General features: G+C 41.4%; 1 protein-coding gene and 1 long non-coding RNA gene across 9 annotated transcripts; one reads left to right on the forward strand and one right to left on the reverse strand.

Moving 5' to 3' along the window:
• Positions 1–551: 551 nt before the first annotated feature.
• On the reverse strand, positions 552–26,517 carry LOC122539775 (polycomb complex protein BMI-1-like). 8 transcript variants are annotated; one of them, XM_043674829.1, is made up of 10 exons: positions 26,342–26,517; positions 16,312–16,440; positions 10,941–11,037; positions 10,368–10,423; positions 10,210–10,260; positions 9,498–9,606; positions 7,836–7,878; positions 4,100–4,198; positions 3,924–4,004; positions 552–995 (listed from the first exon to the last, which is right to left on the reverse strand). In XM_043674829.1, exons 2-10 carry the CDS (start codon positions 16,421–16,423, stop codon positions 675–677), a joined length of 969 nt encoding a protein of 322 aa, XP_043530764.1. In that variant the 5' UTR covers positions 16,424–16,440; positions 26,342–26,517; the 3' UTR covers positions 552–674. The 8 variants fall into 8 exon arrangements, with proteins under 8 accessions (XP_043530764.1, XP_043530761.1, XP_043530760.1 ...); XM_043674826.1 differs by lacking the exon at positions 26,342–26,517 and adding an exon at positions 19,719–20,266; XM_043674825.1 differs by lacking the exon at positions 26,342–26,517 and adding an exon at positions 19,701–20,266.
• Positions 16,951–22,272, forward strand: LOC122539777. Its single transcript, XR_006309182.1, has 3 exons — positions 16,951–17,036; positions 18,890–19,031; positions 21,331–22,272. It is a non-coding gene; the product is annotated as an uncharacterized LOC122539777 (long non-coding RNA).

Below are 26,517 nucleotides of genomic sequence, written 5' to 3' on the forward strand. Positions count from 1 at the left end.
CCTAGTCAACTTTAATTGACTACACCACTATCCAATTTGAACTGAGATCACTTCCTCACAAAACCATTGGGAAGTGGAGGGGAGAGGGTTACTTGTGGCGTAGTGCTAGTGTCCTTAACTTCTGAGTCAGGAGACTTGGGTTCTTAAGACCCGCCTGTTCCAGAGGTGTGTAATAACCTCGATGAACAGGCTGATTAGAGAATACCTGCCACAATACCATAAATATTGTGTTCCCCTGTTAACAACTGCCATGAATGAGGCTGGTGTTAAGGCAATTTTTTTTTAAATGTACAGGGTTTTACAAAAACAAAATCCAGGCCTGATTTCTCAGTAAACACAGTGGCGACCCAACAGTATCCTACGGCCCAATAATCCTTCATTAAAAATAGATCGACTATACTCGACATTTGCAATTAGAGGAAATGAACAGCGACGTCTAAGACTGGAGGTGCATGTGTGTGTGTGTATGTGTGCGTTATATCCGTTTACATTTACAAATCTGTTTGGGAATACAAATGTTTCTGACAATAACCATATTGCTAAACAGAATATATATATATATATTACATTTAATAAACGGCGCAGGAGCCAGTGTGATGGTGGCTGCGCCGTGTTTAATATACAGGCGAGTCTCTTCTCCTTTGTTGGCTGAACATTCAGTTTGGGTCCGGCTTTCAGCAGGAAGCCGGGGCCGCCGAGCCGTTAACAGTCACTTTGCGGCCTCTACCGACAGATGGAGGCATCTGGTGACAGTTTGTGTTGCCGTTCACCACCGAGGCAGCTGCGGCTGGATACTGCGGGTTGGGAGATACTGCCGGTGTGCCGGGGCTCGGCAGCGACGATGATGTGGAGGCCACGGCGGCTGGGCTGCCTTTGTCACTCACTGAGTCACTCTCCGAGTGTATGCTGGTGTTAGCGAAGTCCTCGTTCGGGTGACTGAGTTTTAACCGTTTGCAGGCTGGCTGGACCTTGTATTTTAGAGGCAAAGGACCATTCTGTAAATGAATCACAAAACAGAGATGCTAAAGCCCAGGCAGTTTGTTGTCAATCACACATTAGAAATGGCATGGAATACAATGTACAGATTTGACTGTCGTCCTCTGAACTAGTCTTTCTCGAGATGGCAAGCTTTTGGAACTTTCATCTCTATCACTTATGTTCCCCACTAATTCAAAAGTGATTTACAAATATTAAAGGGGACTTAGTTACAATTGTTTGGATGCCTCATTATTTTGCGCTTGTTTCTCTCAAATAGAAAAACCCTCGATACTTAAAAAACAGCGTGCCAACTTCTCCCCTATTCTTTTCAACATGCTTGTGCCTTCTCTACGGACCTTGGGATTTGGCAGAGTTTTCCTAAAAAGTTAACGTTCATATCATCTTAAGAAGACCAATTCTCACACCAGTCTCTCATTACTTCTTAATTTCCACAACCTTCTGTACCCAAATAGCAAAGCATGAAGCCAAGTACAGTCAGAGCATAAAATGTGTGTAATAAAATACATCAGTTTTCAAATAGTGTGCCACTAAGTAAGATGTCGAGTTATGAATGGATAGGGCAAGCTTCTTGAGAAATCTTAATGAAGGGACAAGGAAGTGCAAAGGATCATGACATCTGTGCACATTTATCTGTATGGCACATATATTCCTGTGTATGTTTGACTTTCCAGCATTGGGGGTTGTGTTTGAAATTATTTGGATACTTTATTATTTTCTGCTCTGGTTAAACTCAGCAAAGCAACAGATCTGATAGTAACTGAAGGCTGCAAAAGAAAGGGCAAAATAGATACATGTGAATTTATCTATTTCAATGTAATGAGCTAAGTGGGGAAAGATTGCACAGGATTCAGCTAGATGATTAATTATCATGTTAATGTCTTGTTAAACGTTTGCATTAAAGGACAGTACACCTAAGGACTATATATCGCGAATTTAAGCACCTGTGAATCTTTCCAAAATCTGAAAGATTAGCATTTAACATCCGTAAAGGATTTGTAAGTTGCCCTCTTGTAGAGACAGTCTATAAAATTGGACAGCGTCTGTTCGGGATATTTTTTTCAAGTGTAAAGGGCAAGGTCAGGTAACATATGCACCTGCACCTTTTGAATTAGCTCAGCACGAGATACCTGGCTCCTCATAGTGCAGCCAATGAAGTGAACAGACTGATGTGGATTATCACATTAATCACGATTAAGCTACCCGTTTTGTTTGGACTAAGCAAATGAAAGCAGGTTAACTGTTAAAAGCACGTCTTGCAACTCCAGCTATGATCGTCTGGGTTAGAATATCCTGTATCTGGATTCTAAACCTGGCCACGGGCCCAAACCTCCTGCTGACAAAAACAACTCATATCCTATCAATAAGCGCTATACTCTAAGGACTTGCCATATCCTCTTGTTCATGCCTGACTGAACAACTGAAACCCGGTTGGTTGTTTCTCTGATCACCTGAGGGTTACCTGGAACACGCGCCACTGAGAGCGCACAGAACCTGGCATTCATTGCTAAGAGCTTAAAGGGATTTATCTGTTTAGGAGTGAACAGCCATATTCAAGTTTTGCCAATATGTGCATTGGCAATAATTTCCTTTTTGGCACACACCGGAGTTAGATTCTATTTTGTCAACTGTTTAGAAGAATGAGAGGTGATATAGTTGAAACAGACAGGATTCAATCCAGACAAATGTGAGGTGATGCATTTAGGCAAGTCTAATAATAGAGCGAATTATACAATGAATAGAAGAGCCTTGGGCAAAGTTGATGGGCAGAGAGATCTGGGAGTGCAGGTACATTGTACCCTGAAGGTTGCTGCACAGGTGGATAGAGTGTTAAAATTGTACAAGACATTGGTTCAGCCGCATTTAGAATACTGTGTACAATTCTGGTCGCCACATTACCAAAAGGATGTGGCTTTGGAGAGGGTGCAGAGAAGGTTTACAAGGATATTGCCTGGTATGGAAGGTGCTAGCTATGAAGAGAGGTTGAGTAGATTAGATTTATTTTCACTAGAAAAAAGAAGATGGGGGGGACTTGATTGAGATTTACAAAACCATGAAGGGCATAGACAGGGTGGATAGAGACAAGCTTTTTCCCAGGGTGAAGGATTAAATAATGAGCGGTCATGCTTTCAAGGTGAGAGGTGGAAAGTTTAAGGGGGATACACGCGGCAAATACTTCACACAGAGGGTGGTGGGCGTTTGAAACGCGTGGCCAGCAGAGGTGGTAGAGGCAGGCACGGTAGATTCATTTAAGATGCGTTTGGACTGATGCATGAGTAAGTGGGGAGCAGAGGGATACAAATTCTTAGGAATTGGGCGACAGGTTTAGACAGTACATTTGGATCGGCTCAGGCTTGGAGGGCCGAAGGGCCTGTCCTGGGCTATAAATTTTCTTTGTTCTCTTTGATTCTTAAGGGGCTTAACAGGTTAATGCTATGGGGATGTTCCCCCTCATGGGAGTCCAGCACCAGAGGCATAGTCTCAGAATAAAGGGGCGCAGTTTAAGACTAAGATGAGGAGGAATTTCTTCTCTCAGTGAGTTGAAGATTTTCGGAACTCCTTGCCACAGTGATCTGTTGGTGTGTGTGTGTGTGTGTGTGGCGGCGGGGGGGGGGGGGGGGAAGGTACTTGGAATTTAACGCTGACCCAGATTGTTGATCAGTTGCGAGTCAAACGTTGCGGGAAAATGGATGTAGGGAATGTGGATCAACCATGATCTTATTGAAGGGCAAAGAAGGCTCGAAGAGCCGAACGACCTATTCCTGTTCCCACTTCTTATTGTCTTATGGTCTGTTCCCCTTACTGCCTAGCTTCAGCATGGATACCACTGCCATATACGGTACACACGTACGTACAAACCAAGCTATTTGTTACAAAAATTATCTGAATTTAGCATTGCCTGGCCCCATAGCGAAAAGCTCAATTACCCGTCTCCATGTATAAATATACGCTATATCCATAAGTGTGTAGTAGTCTTTGAGGGGTTCATCTTCATACATAACGTCAATCTAGAATCAAAACAGACAGATCTCAGACAAGGTTTTCAGACAAGGAAATAGGTTTTAGTTTGATTTAATTTTTTTCCAGAAAGCTACACACTTACTCGGAAATTGCTGGGAATATCCATTTTATTCCTTAGAAATTTTCCCAAATGCATCACCGTCATTGCAGCGGGACACCGCAGATACCGTACACTGTTAGCCTACAGAGAGGAAGCAGACACAGGTGATGGTGACTGTCTGGATAAGAGAATGCAATCAGATATTGAGGTGCGGTTTTTAACCTGATAGTTGTCCACTGAAACCAACATCTGTCATCATTGTCTTGACACGTCGTTTTCCAGTTTATAAGGGCACGATATTTGTGGATCTCAGAAGTTCGACACACCCGGTACGGGTCAAGCGAGAGAACACATTATTCAAATCATAAAATCACGATGGGCATTGATAGGGTGAACAATCAAGGTTTTTTCCCCGAGGTCGGGAAGTCCAAAAACTAGAAGGCATAGGTTAAAGGTGAGAGGGGAAAGATTTAAAAGGTGCCTAAGGGGGGATTTATTTTCACGCAGAGGGTGGTGCGTGTATGGAATGAGCTTCCACAGGAAGTGGTGGAGGCTGGTATAACTGCAACATTTGAAAGGCATCTGGATGGGTATATGAATAGAAGGGCTTAGAGGGATGTGGGTCAAATGCTGGTAAATGAGACTAGATTAATTTAGGATACCTGGTCGGCATGGATAAGTTGGATCGAATGGTCTGTTTCCGTGCTGTACATCTGTATGACTCTATGACTCTAACCACTAAAACAAAACCAATAAACGCAGATGCTGGAGATATGAAATATTGGACTCGAAACGTTAACTCTGTTTCTCTTTCTCCACAGGCCTGTTGAATTTTTCCAGCACTTTCTATTGTTATTATTGTTGAACAACTTTGGTCAGCTTTGATAAAGCTGTAACAGGGGTATAACGGGCTATCATTATGAATAGACTTGGGAGTGTCTGTGTTGGACTGGGGTCGACGAAATTAAAAATCACACACCAGGTTATAGGCCAACAGGTTTATTTGGAAGCACTAGCTTTCGAAGCGCCGCTTTTTCATCAGGTGATCACAACTGTTGGACCATAACCTGGTGTTGTGCGATTTTTAATATTATGAACAGAGATATTCATCATTCTGCAGCAACTTGCTCAACCGAACGAGCTCACTGCAACAGCTGTCAAAGGTCAATGATATCAAAGCGTCACTTAGCCCACCCGTAGTTATGCACTGTGAACTACTGAACGCGAATTAAAGCAAGTTCTTCCCATTATGGGAGAATTCAGCCTGAGGGCAACTGTATACACAAGATTAGATTCCCTACAGTATGGAAACAGGCCCTTCGAGCCAACAAGTCCACACTGGCCCTCCGAGGAGTAACCCACCCAGACCCATTCCCCTGACTAATGCACCAAACACTATGACCAGCATGACCAACCCGCACTTAAACCCGCGCAGACACGGGGAGAACGTACAAACTCCACACAGACAGTCGCTTGAGGCGGGAATCGAACCGGTTATGTTTGAAGGGAAAGATCCCAGAACAAATTAAACCCAATTTGCATGATTGCATGATCAACAAATAAGCAAGAGCACACTTTAAAGTCTCTCCAAGCCCCGTCTTCACTGTTGCTGAAACCATTACCCACGGTCAAAGACTGTAATTAGCAAACCTGCACTTCGCTTCGATTCAGATAGCAACAGTAATTTAAGATTGTAACTTTCTTACAGTACAATTTAACTGCACTTATAAAAGCCTGCACAAACTCAGTGGGCCAAAAGGCCCCCTTCTGTACTGTAACCACTCGAGTTTTTTTTTCACAAAAGAACATGGTGGTTAATGTTTAGCTTTGGGATATGACCACTGCCTTGCACAGGCACGGCCACGTAATGTTAATAATTAGAACTGTATGGATCCATCCAATCGGTAAATTTGTACAGTCAATTGTACTTCCGTATAGGGGGAAGGAATAGATAAGATAGAAGCAGGGAGATTGTTTCCACTAACGGGAGATTGTTTCCACTAACGGGTGAAACTAGAACTAGGGGTCACAGTCTCACTATAAGGGGAGCAGATTTAGCAGTGAGTTTAGGAGCAAGTTCTTCACCCAAAGGGTTGTGAATGTGTGAAATTCCCTGTCCAGTACAGCAGTTCAGGCTGGCTCGTTGAATGTTTTTACGACAAAGATAGATAGAATTTTGAACAGTAAAGGAATTGGGGGTTATGGCGAACGGCGGGTAAGTGGAGCTGAGTCCATGAAAAGATCAGCCCTGGTCTTATTGAATATCGGAGCGGGTTCAAGGAGCCAGATGGCCCACTCTTACTCCTACTTGTACATGTAGAGGATATCCAGAACTTCGCTGCCCAGTTATGATCAGGAAGCTCCAAAGATTGGAAGAGGATGTAAGATGCATCAACTTCAAATGCGACAGGACCTTTAGTTGAACAGAGCGAGTAAATATTGGATTGGAGGCTAATAAATTCCTGATGAAGGGCTTTTGCCCGAAACGTCGATTTTACTGCTCCTCGGATGCTGCCTGAACTGCTGTGCTTTTCCAGCACCACTAATCCAGAATCTGGTTTCCAGCATCTGCAGTCATTGTTTTTACCTTGGAGGCTAATAATCGATTTAACTACAGCTACACCGATGACTACAAGAATTTTGCGACTCCAACCCATAAAATGACCCCCAAAAAGACTCTTGTTTTTTTTGCAAAAATTCGTTAGCATATTAGCAGCCTCTTAATCTACATGTAGCCAATAGTTTCATTAATGAAGCTGTGCTCTGTCCTGAAGCGGCCTCTTTTGTTTCATGTCTCTCCGAGTGTTCATCATATCTGTTTAAATCATACACTAAACAGTGGGAGGTGGACTCCTAAATAGATCTAACCCAAAACTTCTAATACTGTATACTGTGTCAGCATTTACAGATCAACTGTATTAGGAAAGATTCTTTAAGCATTTTGTTTGCCCTACAGTCATGGAGTCATAGAGATATAGAGCCCAGAAACAGACCCTTTGGTCAAACTCGACTATGCCGACCAGATATCCTAAACTAATATAGCTCCATTTGCCAGCATTTGGCCCACATCCCTCTAAACCCTTCCTATTCATATACCCATTTAGGCGCCTTTTAAATGTTGTAGCAATACCAGCCTCCATCATTTCCTCTGGCAGATTAGGGTCTCTCGCGGGATGTTGCTGGCTGGCCAGCATTTACTGGCCGTCCCTAATTTCCCTTAATTTCTTAAAAGCAACTACAAATCAATGATATGAAACATTTAAATGAATGGGGTGGGGAAATACCGAAGCTATAACGAACAATGGTGACTAATTGGCTAGCGCTTTCAAAGCGTCGACGCGGCTTCGATGGGCCGAACGGCTCTGTCCACGCTGTAAGATGCTATAATGTTGATCCTGGCTTTCTGACCTAATACTTGAAACCTCAGCTACTGTAGTAGTTTTCTACTCTAACACGCTGCCAACGGGAATTGAGTTTACCGAATATTTTAGACTCTCCGGAAGTATTCTGTTTATTGAATCGACTGGTACTCTGAAGAAAACTGAACGGTGAAAAGGAGATTTGCTACATTCAGTTCAGACGAATAAATCTGAATAAATAAAAATATAAACGTTGACTCTCTGCTAATATCAGTGATCAACCCTGTAGACTACCGGAGAATTTGCTGAAAACAATTTAATTCATCTAGAGTCGTAGCTCTCTGTCTCCACAGATACTGCCTGATTTCCAGTACGTTTTGTTTTCACAGCTTAACTTTACAATTTAAACAGTAAATTACCTTATCTGTATCTTCAGTCTGCGGGACCTCTTTCTTTTCTGATCTGGAACAATATAAATTGAAAAGGTTCGATTAAACGTGTTTTTAACAAAACAATTACTAGATTTCCAGAAATGCTCCATTGTCTGTAAAACCCTTTGAGCTGTTGAAAAGCACACAATAAACACAATTTTTATTTAATTAATTGCAAGGTCGAATAGTCATTAACTTTCATTCCGATGTTTAATTCTTTATTGACTGAACGTGAGAGCTCGATAACTTCCTCATGATTTAAGATGTGGAAATGCCGGTGTTGGGCTGGGGTAGATAAAGTTAAAAATCACACAACACCAGGTTATAGTCCAACAGGTCCAGGTATTGTGTAATTTTTAACATGGTTTACAGAGTCACATATTGTTCAATTACAATGACTGTCTCCTAAAATAGTAACTGATATGTTCTTACAACTCTATAGAATTTGGCTCGTCATAAACAATGCAGAATAGACGGAATTTGCGTGAATTTGGATAGAAACCGAATTACTTTTGCTCGTACTATTTAATCTCTAATACCCTGCTTTCAATAAGCTTTCTGATAAATTAAGTTGAAAGTCATAAAATGGAAAACACTCAGCGGGAAACTGTGTCCTTGGGCAGTTTAGCGGTGAACAAATAAATAGAACATGGTGTCACTAAATATACAATTTGTACAGGAATATACTGACCAACATGGATGAACATGCAAGTCCGACAGTTTTACCAAACTCAGTAATTCCCTACACTTAAAATTAGTGAAATAATGTACATGTAAAGTGGCTTTGCATTGATGTTAAGATGGTCGTATGGTTACTAAATATTTTACTATTAATCTACATCAAATGGAGGATCAGTTAGTAACAGTTGGGTTTTTGAACATGCATGGACTGGTGTTAAGGTAAAAGGGCCACAGATGGAACAAGGATAGAGGAGTTCTCCCCGATAAACTCCAATATTAATCCCTCACCAAATGTTACGGACACGACAAGAACGACTGGTCATTGTCTCGTTGCTGATTGTAGGGTCTTGTTGAATGCAAATTCATGCCGTTCTGGACATGGTAACTAACAGTGATTACCCCCTTATAGTGACAGAAGTTCTTATACAAACGGTACACCTAATGCGAGGTGATGCAGTTTCAATTATATTGCATTAGCAAAATGTCATAATTGCACGGTAGACCAATTATTATCTGAAAGAGACTTGTAGTTCCCGCCAATGCAACATAATGGAAGACAGCTGCTCACAGACGCCTGCCTTTCTATTTTAGACAAGGAAAATCGCCAAGCTGGTTGATACTAATGGATTTCAGGGTATCTGATGACCTAGGCAGATTTTTTTATATATATAAACGGAATGGGTATCTTTCATTTTATGTCTCATAACATTAGCATGCGTTGTTTTGATTCCAGAATTTGTATTTGTACTCGATCGTATATAGAAGTGTGCACTATGTCCAATGCTCTAGCAGTCCTTTCTTACTTGTTAAAAGGCGTCAGTGACACGTTAATTCAAATAGATAAATGCGCTTTTATTTCTGTAAATTACAGTGAAATGCAATTGATATCAATACTCCTGTCAATCTCCAAGATAGTACTTGAGAGCGGTTCAAATTAATCGTTGTGTTGCCAAAGACCATTCAACTTACTTGTTGCCCTCGTAAAACTCTAAAGACAAACTAATGATTTCGTCATCTGTAATAATTCTCTTCTCCTCTTCTGTGACTTCCCCGCGATCTTCGTTTGAACCATTTGTGACTGTTTAGGGAGAGAGGAAAAGTAGATGCATTCAATTATATCCCTGAATTGATAGTTTGAAGATGGAGAACCCAGAACACTTCAATTAGTTGATCCCGAGTTTATGGAATGTCAAGTCTATAGATACTGGAGATCGAATGACCAGAGGATACGTTCTCGGTTTCCCCGTGATTGTAATTCCTGCTCTACACAATAGCCATTTAGAATTCGCCTGTTTATTGAACCCTTTGTAGCCACGCTGGTCCATTCGGTTTCTGGAAAGTAACCTAGACTTTTTAAAAAATCTATTATGTTGACTGCACAGCCCTTGGGACAAAATAAATGTACTGTTTGGAGGCAGATTGAATAGAAAATGACTTCATGTAAGCGCATTAATTAATATCGGAGTCTCATAGAACCGTGTAAATGTAGAGTAAGCCTCTAGTGTTTCTGAATTGTAAGTAGATGATTTCTGATGTGTGATTCTGACATTAGGATGAAGTTGATCATGTAGCATTGAGTTAAGGGAGGCATAGTTTGTTGGTGAAATAGGAAGGCTTTGATCCCAAGATAGTCACAAATTTACAAGCGACCTTAATCTCCTATTTTCACATTAACACTTACCATCTGCGGAGGGATGGGCTGCATAGAAGTCTCTCCGCCTCTTCATCTCATCTGCAAGAGAAATAAAAGCAGCATAATGCGTTCTGATCCAAAATGTGTGTAAATGCTCTATTTTAATGTTTAGAAAATAAGGCAAAATGTGAAGAATAGTTGCCTACCTTTAAAAAGCCCCGGAACTAATTTATAAACTATGTCTTGTAACGTTTTATCGGCCCTGGAACAGAGGGGAGGACAATGGTTGAAAGTACACGGACGGCAGACTCAAGTTGCGCCAAACATTTAACCGTCTCTAACAAATATGAAGATGCGCATGTCAGAAAAGGCCCCGATAATCCAGTTAATCGCGTACGTGGTTTGAGAGAGATTACATTGTTACCAAACGAGGAATGAGTACTACCTTATGAGGATGAACATGCAAACAACAGCTCATACATACACTATGTGAGTCCGGTTCCCTTAAGTGCCGTTTATGTTATTATTCCAAGTCAAGCTATGACTTTCCGCACTTTGTTGCCAGTTCTTAAAGGGGAAAAGTCCAGCTATACTAATGGGCACAGAGAGAGGGACATAACTCGGCAGGCTTCAAATGTTAGACGTTTTCCTGGAGCTAAGTGGAGAAGTGGTGTTGGTGAAGTTTGGCTAATACACATCCAATTCTTTGGAAAGTAAAAAGCCTCATAAGACTGATATTCACAACCATAAGTTACAGAAGAGGTGACAACAGAACTCACCTGATGCTAAGGAGGGGTCTAGTTTTGTGAACCTGTACGTCACATATCGGACAATATTTGTTGGTCTCCAAGTAGCGAACGATACAAGTTTTACAAACTGCCGGGGTTTAAAAAAGGGGAAAAAAAGTGAATTATTAGATATACACTTTGACAATAGCAAGTAGATGAACATAACTTCAAACGTTTCCAATCAGTTTGCACAAATGTCAAAGAACCGGGTTTACAACATCTCGGTGTTAAATATCATTTCTGAATAATTGCAATCTAAAGCCCTGATATTAAGTTTACAAATATCTGGGCAATAGAAATACATTTGAGATGCATTAATGCTGTTTGTTTTGGCTTGGATTGGATTGGAAAGCGGTTCTACCTCAACGTCCAGATTGACAGTCTATTCAATTGCTTCGGCTGACTTAATATGAATGGTTGTGATAGCACCAGGGATGGATCTCTCTCAGGATGGTACTTCAGGATGTGGGTGATGGATTAACTGGGACAGTTACAGTCACAACTTAAGCTGTTCCTTGCATTTCACTTCTGGATGCCTCATCTTCCCTGGTTTGCCCTCAAGCGCTGGAGGATCTTACAGAGTTCCCATGAACAGTTTGAAGTCTGTAGAAACAAACCTCTGCAGAGACAGGCAGATCTAACTCAAACAATGTGTCAATTGGAGTGATTTGGAGATGCCAATGTTAGACTGGGGTGTACAAAGTTAAAAGCCACACAACACCAGGTTATAGTCCAACAGGTTTAATTGGAAGCACTAGCTTTCAGAGTGCTGCTCCTTCAACAGGTGGCATTTGGAGTGATATTTCACAGCACCTTGGTGCATGCGACCACTTACAGTGACAGATATGTTGACTTCATATTGGGACCATTTCTGGTTTCTTTAAAAAGTCTTTAAGCATATAGCAACAAGTAGCGGCTGTTGAATCCTCCACCTCACACCCAGACAGTGAGATTAGTATCCCACCTGCTCAACAACCTATCCAGTCTACTTATCCCACACTAACTGTTGCCACCTTTACTGGACAAAACTCCTGTCAATTCCAGCTTTGAAGTTTCCAACTGATCCATAGCTTTTTGTGGAGACAACTCCTAACTCCAATTCCTATCAAGTCTTTTAGTACTCAAAATATAAGCGCTTTCAAATGGGAAGGTCACTGTATCAAATGGCCCTTAGCTTTCCTTTTATTGGCTTACACTGAGTAATCTATTTCCAGGGATTTATGGATGCCATTAAGTTCCAGTTTTTCTAGGCCTACTCTTCAGACAAACACAGACAGCTGTTGCTGAGGCTGGTATCTAACTGCAGGTATAAATTTTGATAGGCCTGTTTACATTAGAATATTACAATGAAACAGCAATACTCCCCCAAACCATCAGTAAAATCAATCTCTGCAACATTTCTACAAAACTAAATGATTGCGTAGTGAATGACTGCATTCCCCACGGGAAGTGCTGCAACTCTGCATGGTTCACAGAGGCACTAGTACATTCTAGCTTTCACATTCATGGATAAACTCTTCCAATTTTGCTGTCACAGTTTAAGCATCACCTCAATCATTCAACCAGTTATTGCTTCACAACATACTACAGTTTCTGTTAACCTTCCATGTAATGATGGTACAAAATGCCAACTTTTCACAAGTTAATCCCAGATTAATTTGTTCATGAAGTCAATTGTTTTTAAGAATGTTCATCACAGTCATTATAAAGGTCTTGCTCGGCCAAACTTAGAAGCATATCAACATGAACCATCTGTGATTCAGAAATAGACATTGCAGGTATCAGAATACAAATGATTAGCAAATTGATTAAGGGAATTTTGATATACTCTTGCCAGAGGATCTGCTGCATAGTTTGTCATAGTTTGTGCCATACTCATTCTAGCTCCTCTGGAACAGTTCTGTGACATCAATCATCCAACTATGTCTCAGTCAACCCCTCTTTCTGCTGCCATCCTCTTTGTTCTCCCAGAGGGTTTCCTGTAGCTTTTCAGCTTTGATCAAATGGTTGAAATACTGACATTCTTTTCTCTGGACATCACTGTTTGGAGTGTATCTTGCTTTTGCAATTTCAAGTGGAATTCTTAGCATACATTTTAACATCCATGTTTCAAAGGTCCCTATTTTCTTCTACTGACCTTTATTTATTGCCTATGTTTCTGTGCCATACAGAACATTTGATAAAATGCAGCATCCTGAAGTTTTTTCCCCTTGTAATAAGTTTTGAATTTTTTTTTTGTTAACACATCCTTCATTTTGACAAATTTATTTCTTCTAGCCCTATCTGACTTCGGCATCCTGTCTGCCACCAATTGTCCTGAATAAACAAACTTGTCTACTAGTTTCAATGCAACAGCATCGCCTTCCATTTTCTCCATAATTTATTTCCCTTACATATTTCTTCTGACTGCCATTTTCTTTTTTTTCATGGTTACATTCAATCCAAATAGCAAACTTACAGATTTTGCTTGATCAAAGATATTTTGTTGGGTCCAAATACTGGAACTCCTTTCTTAAGACCATTTTGGGCTACCGACATCAAATAGACTGCAATGACTCAAGAAGGCAGCTCACCGCCATCTCCACAAGGGCAATTAGGGACGGGCAAGACATGCTGGCCAGCCAGCAACACCACATTCCACAAATGAATAAAAACAAAGGACTTTTCTGACTCAGCAAGTAATGTTCTTGCAGTGTTTGTTATGATCTGGCCTTCAATTTTTCCCCTGAAGAGCATCTAATTCATTAAATATTTGTTTTGTGTACAGACTGAATAAGATTGGTTAGAGTACACAGCCTCATTGTACAGTTCTTTTCACTTAAATGATGTCAACATCTAGTCTGATGCTGACATATATACAAAATAATTTGTAATGTTTATAATCCATGGAAAAAATTAAGTTTTATTTTCGAGCAAAAACTCCTCCAACTTAATGAGCAAATTGAAAAGTCAAGAGAGTTGAGACAAAGATTACATCTCTATGTTTTCTTCCTGGTTAGATATAATTTTCAATCAGTGTTACATGAATTTTTTTGTTTTGAAACAATTTCAGGATAATAATGTGCTTTGTATGGATAAATATAAATTTTATTGAATGATAGTTAATTGTAAATGTGCATTTATAGAGTATTATAAGAGGAAAAGGAAGAAAGATATTAGTTTTCACATATGTAGCCCCATGTAAAATCTTTTTGATGTCCTGAAGAGCTTCATATACAGTTTTAGTGATGGATGCAAATAAAAATAACTAAATGCTGATTAATTGCAAACAGAAAAATGCACAGATGATATTGTGAGACATTTATTCGTTTAAAGGGTTCAGATTATCTATGTACTGGACAGAATACAAATGGAAGTGTTATCAGGGATATAACCTCATCATGCTTTCATTTTTTTAACGTATTTAATGGATAACTTCTTTGAGTTATTACAAACTTGCAATTTACTTTAGGGTCAAGATTTTTTTTACACAGAATTGAGGCTATAGATGTCTGCACTTTTTTTGAGAAAAGTTAATCTGAATGACAAAGGCAATTGGAAGAGACTCAAAATCAGTATTTGTAATTGTTTTATGTAGAAAATACTGCATTTGTACCATTGTTTATAAAGCTACGATTCAAGCAAGGGACTGAGTGGTTTATTAATGAATAGCTGGAGTTTCTTACTCCCTGGTAATTGTAATCAAATTAATTGTGTTGAGAATAATACATGATTGCAACATACATGTATTGTCTAGAACGGTTTTGAAGCATTAATGCAATCACAGATGCTTACATCTCATAGAGTCATTGTGCCATACAGCACAGAAACAAACCCTTCAGTCCAACTCATCCATACCAATCAGATAACCCAAATTAATCTAGGCCCACTTGCCAGCTTTTTGTCTATATCCCTCTAAACCCTTCCTATTTATGAACCTACCCAAAAGACTTTATCATTTTTTGTGAATAACATCACAAGGATGGATACAAAATAACAAACATTCAAAATCCTGCACTTTCAAAATGGTCAATACTTTCAATTAAGTAATTCTTTTCTGAACTGCATTGTACAAAGACTTTAGCAACAATAATATTGTTTTATGTTCCCTTTCTGATCTATGTTGTATGTCTTAACATTGTTAGTTAAATGTGTCAATAACTAATTCCAATTGATTGCTCAAATATTTATTTATAATAATAAATATTTGAGCAATTCATTACAAATAGGGTTGAAATGAAATAAAATAATTTAGCAAATAAGCAATGTGTTCAATTTCTTTGCAACAGAATGAACTGAAATTATAAGGGTGAAACCTTACAATCAGAAAGGATTATCGTAATTATTACATGTAACATGTAAGTTATATGTAATTTTCCTATAAAATTAAGAGAATAATTTATGTTTCAAAAATAGTAATTGTCTGGAGTATATTTATACAAGCAGCTAAAATAAGTTATAATCCCAGTAGTATTGTAACCGTCATGCTGAAATCATTTTTAATAAATTTGTTTGATTAAAAAGCTATAATGAAATTGCAGTAAATTACCCATGATTGAAAACAACATTTTACTAATTATTTTGTGTCTTGCCTAATTCATACATTAGCTACGTGGGAACATGCAGATAGTGAAAAGCTCCGAGTTACCTTGTTGGGTAGGGGCTTTAACATAATGAAGAGATTACTATGACCTCAGCAACAAGCTGAACAAAAGCTCCAGCTGTTCAGAGACGTCACATGAACCGTCAGATTGGGTTACAGCCTTCGTCCCGCCGAGGTGCGTGTTATAATACAATCAAAGGTACTCGTGCGATTCATGAACGCTGGAGCGAGTTTGAGAGGACCAAAAGTTAAAGTTAAAAGCGTGCTAAACGGGTATCGTGGTAGTCTAACACCTGATTTCACTTGCGACTCTGGTAGAGTTAGCTTTACCTCGTGATGAGGTGAATTGCACTAACACAATACTCTCTGGGTTCCATCTGGGGTTAGCATTGATGAGGGTTAAGCTTCGCCACAAACAAAGACACATATTGATCATCACGGGGGAGGCAGGTGAAGTGAAAGCGCCTCGTGTGACAGGAAATGGCCTTTAGTGAAACTGGGCTATTCAGGGTTGGGTACCTTTAACAAGTGAAAACCAAAAAGATAAGTAAAAACGGACATTGTTTACATATTTACAATGAAACCAAACCCGATCATTACCAATAAAATTCACATAGCTGATGAAATATATGGCAGCAAAACTATTGCAACCAAGTGTCAGATACTTCTCCCCTAATGTTCATAATTCATCTCACCTGTAGGCTGCTGAAAGGCAGTGATGGGCAAGCGTTAGGATTAAGCATTAAGAGCTTACATTAAGCATGATTAAAATAAACTCACATGAGTGTAGACATTCAATGATGGTTGTGGCGTCTATGAAATATCCCCCGCACAGCGCACACATCAGGTGAGGGTTGAGTTCTGTGATTTTGATCCGAGTGGTTCTGTGCATTTTAGCTGCAATAGACTCTGCAATGTTAACAGAAGATTATTCATGGTTAAGGGTGTTGCAGATCCTGTACAAGCTTGCTGAGGTGTTCCAAACAGCATCATTTAAAAAAAGAAGTAAGGCACATGCTATAAGGCACCTTATAGCAACAATTTAACTTTATTAGTCATTTTTCCATTATCACAGTGTCCGAATTTCCAACGTTTTTGAACAGAGTACCAGGGCGTATTTAGGAAACATAATTAAGAAGGACTTTAAATTATATGCCATGAATTACATAAAGAACCCGGGATTGCACTGAGGAGGAGAAACCCCAGGGAAGGCCCAAGAATAAGTGGAAGTCCCAAAACAGTGGGAGTGTCAACGCTAGAAATACATAACCCGTGTTTTATGCATTGTCACAGTGACTCATCTCTAATTAATTAAACATACTGGACCTTAAAACTGCCAGAAGAGACAATAACGTCAACACTGGTGCTGCAACTTTTATACAAAGACTATTTGAATCATTTAGTAATGAGCTGGGAACCCCGCATTATTACAAATGCTAATAGCTGGAAGCTTGGATAATGTGATGTGAGGCACCCCACTGCTAATCTAATCAGAAAACGTAACAGTAAGTAGAAATGACAAAAAAATCGCGAGAAGAAGCTACGGTGGAGGAAGGGCGTTATTGTGCTAACCTACTCATTTTTAACCATTGGGCTTGGCAGGAGATTGGCAAAGTTATTTGTGAAAAGTTAAAGCTTTCAGTATTACAGCAGTGACATGAGGAGGGTATCTTGATACACTAACATTGAAGAGCAGCTTGTTATTTTCCAACATAAAATGTTCGAATATATTCAATTGTCTAGAAACCTGGGACGGGGCGGAAGAATTACTCTTGTCATTCTGTTCAGTGGAAGTGCAAGCAAATCCATTCAGAACCTACTGACACAATTCCTACGTCTAATGAACAGTATTAGTCCTTCCCCAATACGATTTAATGTGCAGCTGATCACTGGGCAAACATTTCGATTTTGGAAAATGTCGCGATTATGAAGGATCGTGTTGAGTAACTAACATTTCGCAAACACGTATTGACATTTGTTGGTTGATTTTCCTAAAGACTTGAGAGAGAAAATTGGTTTCTTCAAGGTTTGCGACTCCCTAATTAAGCATGTGAGAGCAGAAGCATGTGTACTTCGGAAATATGACTTCACATTGGATACATGAGGTCTTAATCTTAAATCAAATGAGAGATACATTTTTCTGCGTTATTCGCTTACCACATAGTATTGTGTACGCCAGCTTTACCTTAAATGCCTCCTTATATGTAGACGCGGTTACTAAGCAACTGTCTTAAAGGGTGGAAATAAACAGCTATGTGTGTAGCCAATCCTATACTTAACGCACGTTTCTCAAATACTTCATCGCACAAATAGGAGCACTGGCTAACTTTGAAAAGTTGAGCGTGCTGGGAGAAAATAAAACAATATTAGTCCGAAGCCTTATAATCAACTGTGTACATGGCCTAATAGTGTACCTTCTAACCATCCCTCAAAAAAAGGAAAACAATTATTATATGACAGATGAATAGTGCAGGAGGGACCCTCACATGTGACGCCTATCCTTAATACATGAACTGACGGTATGTTTTGGGGATGGGAGTGAAGTTGGAGGTTGGGTGATTTTCAATATAAATTAAGAAAACAACTATGGACATGACTTGGGCATTCATTCAAATATTTAGCATGTGACTTGCGCGTCCAGTCCAAACGCACATCTATCACCGATGGCTGTTAATCCAAATTACTTCAATATACATAGCACCAGAGAGTAGCGTCAGCGTTGGTCACCGTGGTAAAACCTAGTCTGATGCAATCATCAACGGGGAAACAGGGGCTCTACTCGCGTCTACTACATCTTCCCCGTGGCCCTGTTTTCAGACCCGGGTGAAAGCCACAGATGGTACATACAGCTAAGAGGACACCATCAGCTCCCCTTTTTGGAAACTCCTGCTCAATGATTGACATCGATTATCGCAAAGATCGATCGCCATCAGAAATATCGAGCGCTCACTGCAACTGAGGTCCTGATACAAACTCGCCATTGAATTACTGAGACGTGAAAGGAAGAGGCGACGTTACATTTTTTGGAGTCTAAACTTTTTTCCCTTATTCAAAAATAATTTCCCTTATTCAACTACGCATAGTTTAAATGGTCAATTTTGAAACTTTATGGGGAGGGAAAATGGGGAGGAAAAAAAAGCCTGAAATTCACAGTCGGTCCATAACAGGTTATAAATATTCATTAATCTAGTTTATAGTTGAATTAGAGTGTTCGTCATATATCACATGCAGACAGTATATGAGTGCGAAGCCATTTAGAGAATGGAAAGAGTGAGGCCCTGAGAGTTATAGCTTTTTGAAAGCAAGTGAGGGATGTACCACATTCTGTGCTCACTTAATTTGTAATGAACCATTACAGGGATCTGTGCCAGTGAATCATTTCTGAAAGAAATCTGGTACATGCTGCGTGGAACATATCGACGAAGCACACAAACGCATCTTAAAAAAAACACAACTGGAGACGGTGTAAGACGACATCTCTGCCAATCCATTCCATCCCGGTAGGTTTTCAATCGAGCAAGGTTAACTTTCCGGGTTTGCAGAACCCAGCGGCCTTTACCGGGAGCGACACTGTGCCAGAGGTCATTACCCACATCATACTCAAGACAAGTCTAGATTTGGAGGGTACGCACGTCCTTTTGAGGTGGGAAAGGAACCCAATTCCGACAGCGAGGGTGGACATTTCGATAAGAAGGGAAGGCTCAACTGTGGTGTAAATAGACACGGGTTGCTACATTCAATCCCACTGCGCCCCCATTTTCTGGTTACCTGTCCGTAAATCGCAAGGCACCGAAGCGTACGGCCCCTCGCTAAACAAACGGTACACTGTCAACGCCATACTCTTTGGCGTATTCTCGGGAATATTCCCAATCCCTTTGTACGCCCGGTTTGTTGCCGCTTCTGCAAAGCAGGCACGCGTCCTATCAGCAGAGTGCTGACACCGAATATTTAACCTACAATCTCTCGACCCCTCTCAGTTTTCACTCACTGTTTTTACTGGGAAACCATTCTCTCGCTCTCTCGTCCTTCTCCCTCTCTCCATCTCCCCCCATCCACCAACACAGACAAACACACAGGCACACACACGTTTTCATAGGCATTGATCCGTACAAAATCAGATAAATGGTCCGATGAACAGTTAACACGCAATTCATTCTGTAGAGTATTGCCTGCATTGGGGCACATACGCGGTCGCTTAAATCGATGCTGGAGAAAGTTAATATCCCTTTGAAAATGCAGCATCACACCCCCGCGGCCGGCGAGTGACACTGCCTCGCGAAACAAAAAGTATATGAAAAAAAATGAAGATAAACAAGCGCTCAGCCAGTAGACTTTCCAATTTAAAAACAACCACAGACACATTACATCGGCTTGTACGTGTTATGACGTGGATAGCGGCTATAGTATCCACTACTGGTTACTATAGCGACCGTCTTTACACTTCGTAAGATCCCTCCCCTCCCCCTCCGCAAAAAAAGATGAAAACAAACCCATCTTACGAGAAGTGAAGAAACCCACCCAGCTGTACCTGATATTCAAATTAGTTCTTTCGGAAATCGAAACAAAGTGGACTCACAATGCAAATTAGTTGAAAGGATCACCAGCTTCCTAATACCCGTGGTTATCTGTGTGTGTTTGAGTATGTGTCTGTGTGTATTGTCTATATGTGTTTGAGTATGTGTGTCTGCGTTTAGCTGTATGTGTCTGTGTGTACAATATTGTCTATATGTGTTTGAATATGTGAGTGTCTGTGTTTAGCTGCATATGTCTGTGTGTATTGTCTATATGTGTTTGAGTATGTGTGAGTGGCTGTGTTTAGGTGCATGTGTCTGTGTGTATTGTCTATTTGTGTTTGAGTATGTGTGAGTGGCTGTGTTTAGGTGCATGTGTCTGTGTGTATTGTCTATTTGTGTTTGAGTATGTGTGAGTGGCTGTGTTTAGGTGCATGTGTCTGTGTGTATTGTCTATTTGTGTTTGAGTATGTGTGAGTGACTGTGTTTAGGTGCATGTGTCTGTGCCCGGGTGTTATCTGCATGTGTTTGAGTGTTTGTGAGTGTTTGTTTAGCTAGAAGAAAGTGAGGACTGCAGATGCTGGAGATCAGAGTCGACAGTGTGGTGCTGGAAAAGCACTGCAGATCAGGCAGCATCAGAGGAGCAGGAGAGTTGACGTTTCGGGCACAAGCCCTTCATCCCTTCTTGATGAAGGACTTATGCCCGAAACATCGATTCTCCTGCTTCTCGGATGCTGCCTGACCTGATATGTTTTTTCCAGCACCACTGCATGTTTGTGTGTTGTCTATATTTGTTTAAGTGTACTTGAGTGTCTGTGTTTAGCTGCATTGCCTGTGTGAATTGTCTATCTATGTTTGTGTGTGTTTTTAGTGAGCGTTTGACTGAGTGCGTTAAAGAGAATTTGAATACATACGTATTTGGGTATGACAGTATGTGCCTGTTGAACGTGTGTGTTTGAACGTGTACATTTTCGTGAGTGCGTGTGAATATACACATTTGAGTATGTATTTGACTGTGTGTATGGGTACGTGTATGTGCATGTATATATCAGACTGTGTTTAAATTTGTGCGTGTATTTTGAATGCGGGTAGTTGAGTGAGTATGTGTGAATTTGCGTGTGTTTACTTCAGTGAGTGTATGGGTTTGCGCATGTACTTGAGAGTGTGTACATCAGTGAATGTGTGCACTTGAGTCAGCCGTGTATATGGGTGTATCGGTGTATGTGTGTGTGTGAATTTGAGTGTTTACTTGAGTGAGTGAGTGTGCTTGTATGTATATGATCTGCAGATGACGCTCTTGGTCGACCACGTGACAGGATTACGTTGAAATATCTTTTATTGCAACTGAAGGCTGACAGACAGTTCAACACACCCACCAACTGACTGGGCCGCTGCATTGATCGGTACCACGACAGGAGAGTCGGGCGAGGTGCATCCTGCTTTTTACCTGTATTCTGGGCGCTGGTTAAATCAATTTTGTGATTGGGTGAAGGAAACAGTGCTTGTATCAAGTCCCATTAACACTCCATTTCTCTGGGAAATTATTGTAACAACCAGCATTGCATTTCTGATTGGGGATGGGGAAAGCGAGGATGACATGTCGACCTGGAAGTCATCTCCCAAACCGCACCCCCCCCCCCAAATGTTAGTTGCAATAAAGTATGACCCAGAAGTTAGAATAAACAGCTGGTGACGGAGACCAGAAATAAACAAATCCAATCTTATTTGTTGATAAATCCCGCCGAATGGAAGTAATTGACAAGCATTGCACGTTTATTTTAAAGGCACTCGTTTATCTGATGAAGTTACTAAACAGAAAAACTCTCCTGGGATTACAGACACAGAGTCTTAGCGGATGCAAATTACATTACACGTGACCCTCCCTTAATCATGGTTCTCCCCACCGTCACACTCTGTCTCCACCTTTCAAAAAAAAAGGACCTCACTAATTATTCGCTACTCGGTCTTTGGCCAGCAGTGGGACACTCAAAGGTTGGAGGTCACAGCGCTTCACCGGAGTGTTCCTGTCGGAGTCAAAACATTACTTAACTCTCGCGGTGGATCAGATTTATTGCCTATGCTATCCCGCAACTACAAACAACAAGGAGCCAGCTTGCTTTTCCTGATCATTAGGTCTTAGATTATCACAGCGAAAAAAAACTCACGTCTACTAAATAGCTTGAAAACAAATTGTACAGGTAAACTGAATACGGCTGCATCTTTAAAACTACCTGAGATTCTTTGCCTCAAGGTGTGCTCACAGCAACTACAACTTTATTAAAAGCCAAACTTTGAGAATCTCTCTCTAAGGCGTCCGTTCAGTTCTGGGTAAACTGGTTTAAATCCAGCCCGTCTCAGAGCATAAACGAGTTGGCCTTTCTCTCCACGGTAACTCCACTTAAATCTGCACATTAAAAATGCAACAATTTGTCAAGGTTAATACAAGCGCAGAAGCAACAATGCCGGCCTCTATCTGATGCTTCCTATGTAAAGGTTTTGTTCCCTAAATTAATGCTTGATTGTCTGAGTTTCTAATTTTTAAATGTAGATGGCACTGGTGGTTGTTGTAGCAACGAGCTGTTGTGGGAGTGTGCAATGTGTGCATCCCTTATCGATAAGGCCACACAGAAACAAAGCCTGTCAGCTCCTGAAACCCAGCATCTAAATTTCCCCAAGTAAACCGTGTAGGCCTTATGATGAAGGCGATCCTGGTCGTGAAATAGATTGGGACTTTTAAACAATCTGTCTTGTTACAAATGATTTATTACATAACCCGTCTTAAATAAATTCAACTCGGGCCAATACTACAAATGCTAGTTGAAAGTGTTAACTATGGGGTTCTAAAATCGGTCCCTCAGGATCTAAAGCTATTCGGGCTATCTCCAATGTTTCCAGCGCAGTTAGGGGATCCCCCTACGTTTCATTCCTCGTCCCCTATGACCCGTGAACTTGCTTTTCAGAGCAAGGGCAGGCCATCGTTTTGAATTGCAGCAGGCTTGGTGGGATGGTGGGAGTCGCAATAAATTAAAGCTGCGGTTCCTCAGTCCGGTTGTCACTTCCAAACCCACTTCCAAAACTCCCAGCTAATTGTTTGTTCATATCTTATTGTGATTGTATCTGTCCATAAACAAGTTCATTATGTCTTTGAAGAAAGCAGAAATCATGGGAATAAAACCGACTCTATCACTATGTGTAATACAGTACGACAAGGGGTCAACTGATTATAACTCTTGGAATTTTGAAAGGGGATGTTTTAAGGCCCGAACGATGCAAAGTCCTATCTAATCCAACGGCCAACTTACAAAATAATTTGTGTTGCCAAATGTACGGGTTGCCAAATGTGTCAGAAAGTTGCTTTGGACTGGTCGACGTGCGATTTCATTTCGACAGCAAAATGTAATCTAGCTCGCATTCCATTTCACAAAACCAGCAGCTCTTGTCACCGCCTACGGACTCACGACAGGCAGGTTTTGTTGGAAGGACACTGGCGAGGGGAAAGCCAGGGAGAGACTCTTTAAAAAGCAAATTTTGTAAGTAGCCAGGTCGAAGTTCACAGAACAGGTCTACAATGTAATAAAGCGAACTTTTGAAGAAGGGTCACTGGACACAACTCTATTTCCTCTCTCCACTGAAGCTGCCAGACCTGCTGAGTTTCTCCAGCAATTTCGGTTTTTGTTCATTTGACAGCACATTAGCAATGTGCGTGTTGCTTACAGTTACTGAGACCAAGAGGCACAAATTATGAAATGTCATCCCGGTGACGGTTGGGGAATAGGGAATTCTATTGATCAGGAATCCGTTACCTACACATGACACTTTTAACCAATAACTCTCCGAGATGCAGGATGGCTGCATCTCAAATCGGCTACCATTCCCGTATTTTCATTCACCGTAAATAAAACGGGTTACTTTCGGTCAGACCCCTGAGCAAGGCAAGATTTCAGTCAACGGTATCGATCCCACACTCGCCATCGGCCGTTTCAATAACCCGATAATCCCACTGTTTGATGTGACAACAAGGAAGCAGCTCCCCGGTCGAATTGACCCACAGAATCTATCGGTCAATTAACAGCAGACTGGCGACCAGAGCAGCAGCGACGGGAACCCGGATATAGTAGACACCACACACACGTGATTTTTGTCAAGATTTTTTGCTTTTTTTAAAAAAAGACCTAAGAAGACATGGCTTTCAGTAATGGGAGACACCGGGACGAGCTAGGTCGTGAAAATGTAGACCAGTCGGTAACTTCCTCCAAAACGCGTACACATCATTAACTCGTTCCTCACGCATAATATCAGTTCACATCATCATGGGTAGGCGCGTGTGGAAAATACCAGCAACTTTTGCCTTACACTGATCGACAGAGGAATGCCGTCAGGGGTTTCTAAACACATGGACGAGTTCGGTCTGAGTTATGTTTCTCCTTGGGTTAATAAACAATTATCCTAACTTGGACCGAGTCGACCTCTCTCTCGGCCTCACCTTAAATCGTCAAGGAGCGATTCCTGTATTGGGTGCCCTGGGGTAGGGGGGCGAGGGTTGAGAGGGGACTGGGTGACCACCTTTGGAAGTATTGAAAAAGGCGCATGTTTTTAGTAACAAGGTATCAACACTTCAACCCATTGACTCCATCTCTAACCCGTGCAGCTCTCTCTCTCTCTCGCTCTTTCTGGAAAAATACATTTCAAAAAAATAAAACGTCTGCTCAGACACACCAAATCCCCAACCCAGCCCCACCTCCCCCTCCGAGACAATATTCACCGTTTCTGATCGTCACTTCACTCCCAACTCCCAGCCTTTAATTATAATTATCCGCTGTTGTTACACACAGACTGAAGAAGAACTGTCATTGCCGAAACTAGGTATCTTGTTCAAAATATTTTTTTAAAAATACAAACGCCGAGGAAACTCCAAAATGACCTGTACTACCACCGGTGACCATTACAAAGAGTGGCATTAACTTCACAAACTGTAAACTACAAGCAGATTAAAATTCAATTTCACACTGTCTCCCAGATTAATTACCGTCTTGTACAATTATAATAATTCAATTCTATCTACACATTTTCACACTAACTCCAGCATTAAGCTTTAAAAGTCCAAACCCTTTGAACAGGGTGCAAACCTCGGGTGTTTAAAACATTTAGATCGTGGGGAAGAAAATAAAAGCCATCAGTCCAAAACACACAACACGCATTATATTTTTTTCAAAAAAAAAGCGCGATTCAGTTTAGTTTCGTTCTAACGTCCTTGAAACCACGACACAAGGCTCCTTGTTCTGCTCTGATTTGTGCTAAACAGGAGCCCTCCTGAGTCCTTCACATCACAAATAAAAATAAGGGATAAATGAGACTAGTGTCTCCCCACACTCCCTTTCCCCCTTGACCCGGCTATCTCTATGAAAGCTGCGAGAGACTGACTTCACTGCAGCTGCGGTGGCGGCTCCAAATTGTTAAGCGGGGGCCAGAGCCCTCTCGACTCATGAGTATTCCAGAAAAGAGAAGCTGGGCGAAATAAGTTCGTAAAACGCCCGGGCTCGGTCAGATCGACACGGGATCCTGACGGAGACCATCCGCACACTGTGCACTTTCCGATTCTATAAAATCATCCCGCTGACACCCGGGGAGTAGACTGAAATCAGGGCCAATGTTGGGGTGGTGACTGCCTTCTGACCGCACGAGGTTGGCGGAGACGGGCGCACCGTCTTTTCGAAAGCTCTCCCCGGCGTTTCGAGAGCGAACCAGAGTTCAGAGGCAGCAAGGACTAGAAGCTGGAACTCTGAGTTTTCCAGCGGTACCGGGAGACTGAGGCTCGCCTCGATGCAAGCAACGATTTCGAACTTAATTCGGCGTTGAAAGAGTGGGGAAAGTGGCCCAGCGTCAGTATGAAAAAGGCAGAGAGAGAGAGAGAGAGGCAGCAGACATGCACTCTGTGTGTGTGTGTGTGTGAGAGAGAGAGAGAGACAGAGAGACTCAACTCCAATTCTGCAACAATTGAGAGCTCCGAGTACTCTCTCAGGAACCCGGGCAGCAGGCGAAGGGAACACCCAAGCTCAGGACCAGAACCCCGTGCCCCAATGAGCACCGGATCAACGGAGACAGTCTAGCAGCAACAATGAAAAGTAGCAGTTCAGTAGAAATGAATTCAAGGCAAGCCGCCATCTTGAAATAGAAACAGCAATAAGGATGTCAACCGAGCTCGCAGTACTAATTTCGTTCAACTGTCGACAGCTGCCGGAGCCCCAGCCCAGTCCCCCAGGCCGGTCGCAAAGTAGAATATTTTTTAAAGCGGTCCCTACCTGGTCTTCGGGCCCCCGCCGTCTCGGGTGCGAGTAATCGAGCGAAGAAACAGTGTTTGGTTGGAGCTGTTACTACAGGCTCCTCACACAAAATGGCTTTTTTTTTCAGCTCCTGATCGACCGCCCCGTTTGGTCACGTGGGTTCATTCCTTCAGGGTGTCCAGAGGCAGAAATAC

Source organism: Chiloscyllium plagiosum, chromosome 33 (assembly GCF_004010195.1).
Source record: "Chiloscyllium plagiosum isolate BGI_BamShark_2017 chromosome 33, ASM401019v2, whole genome shotgun sequence".
In the NCBI taxonomy this organism is placed as follows: Eukaryota; Metazoa; Chordata; class Chondrichthyes; order Orectolobiformes; family Hemiscylliidae; genus Chiloscyllium; species Chiloscyllium plagiosum.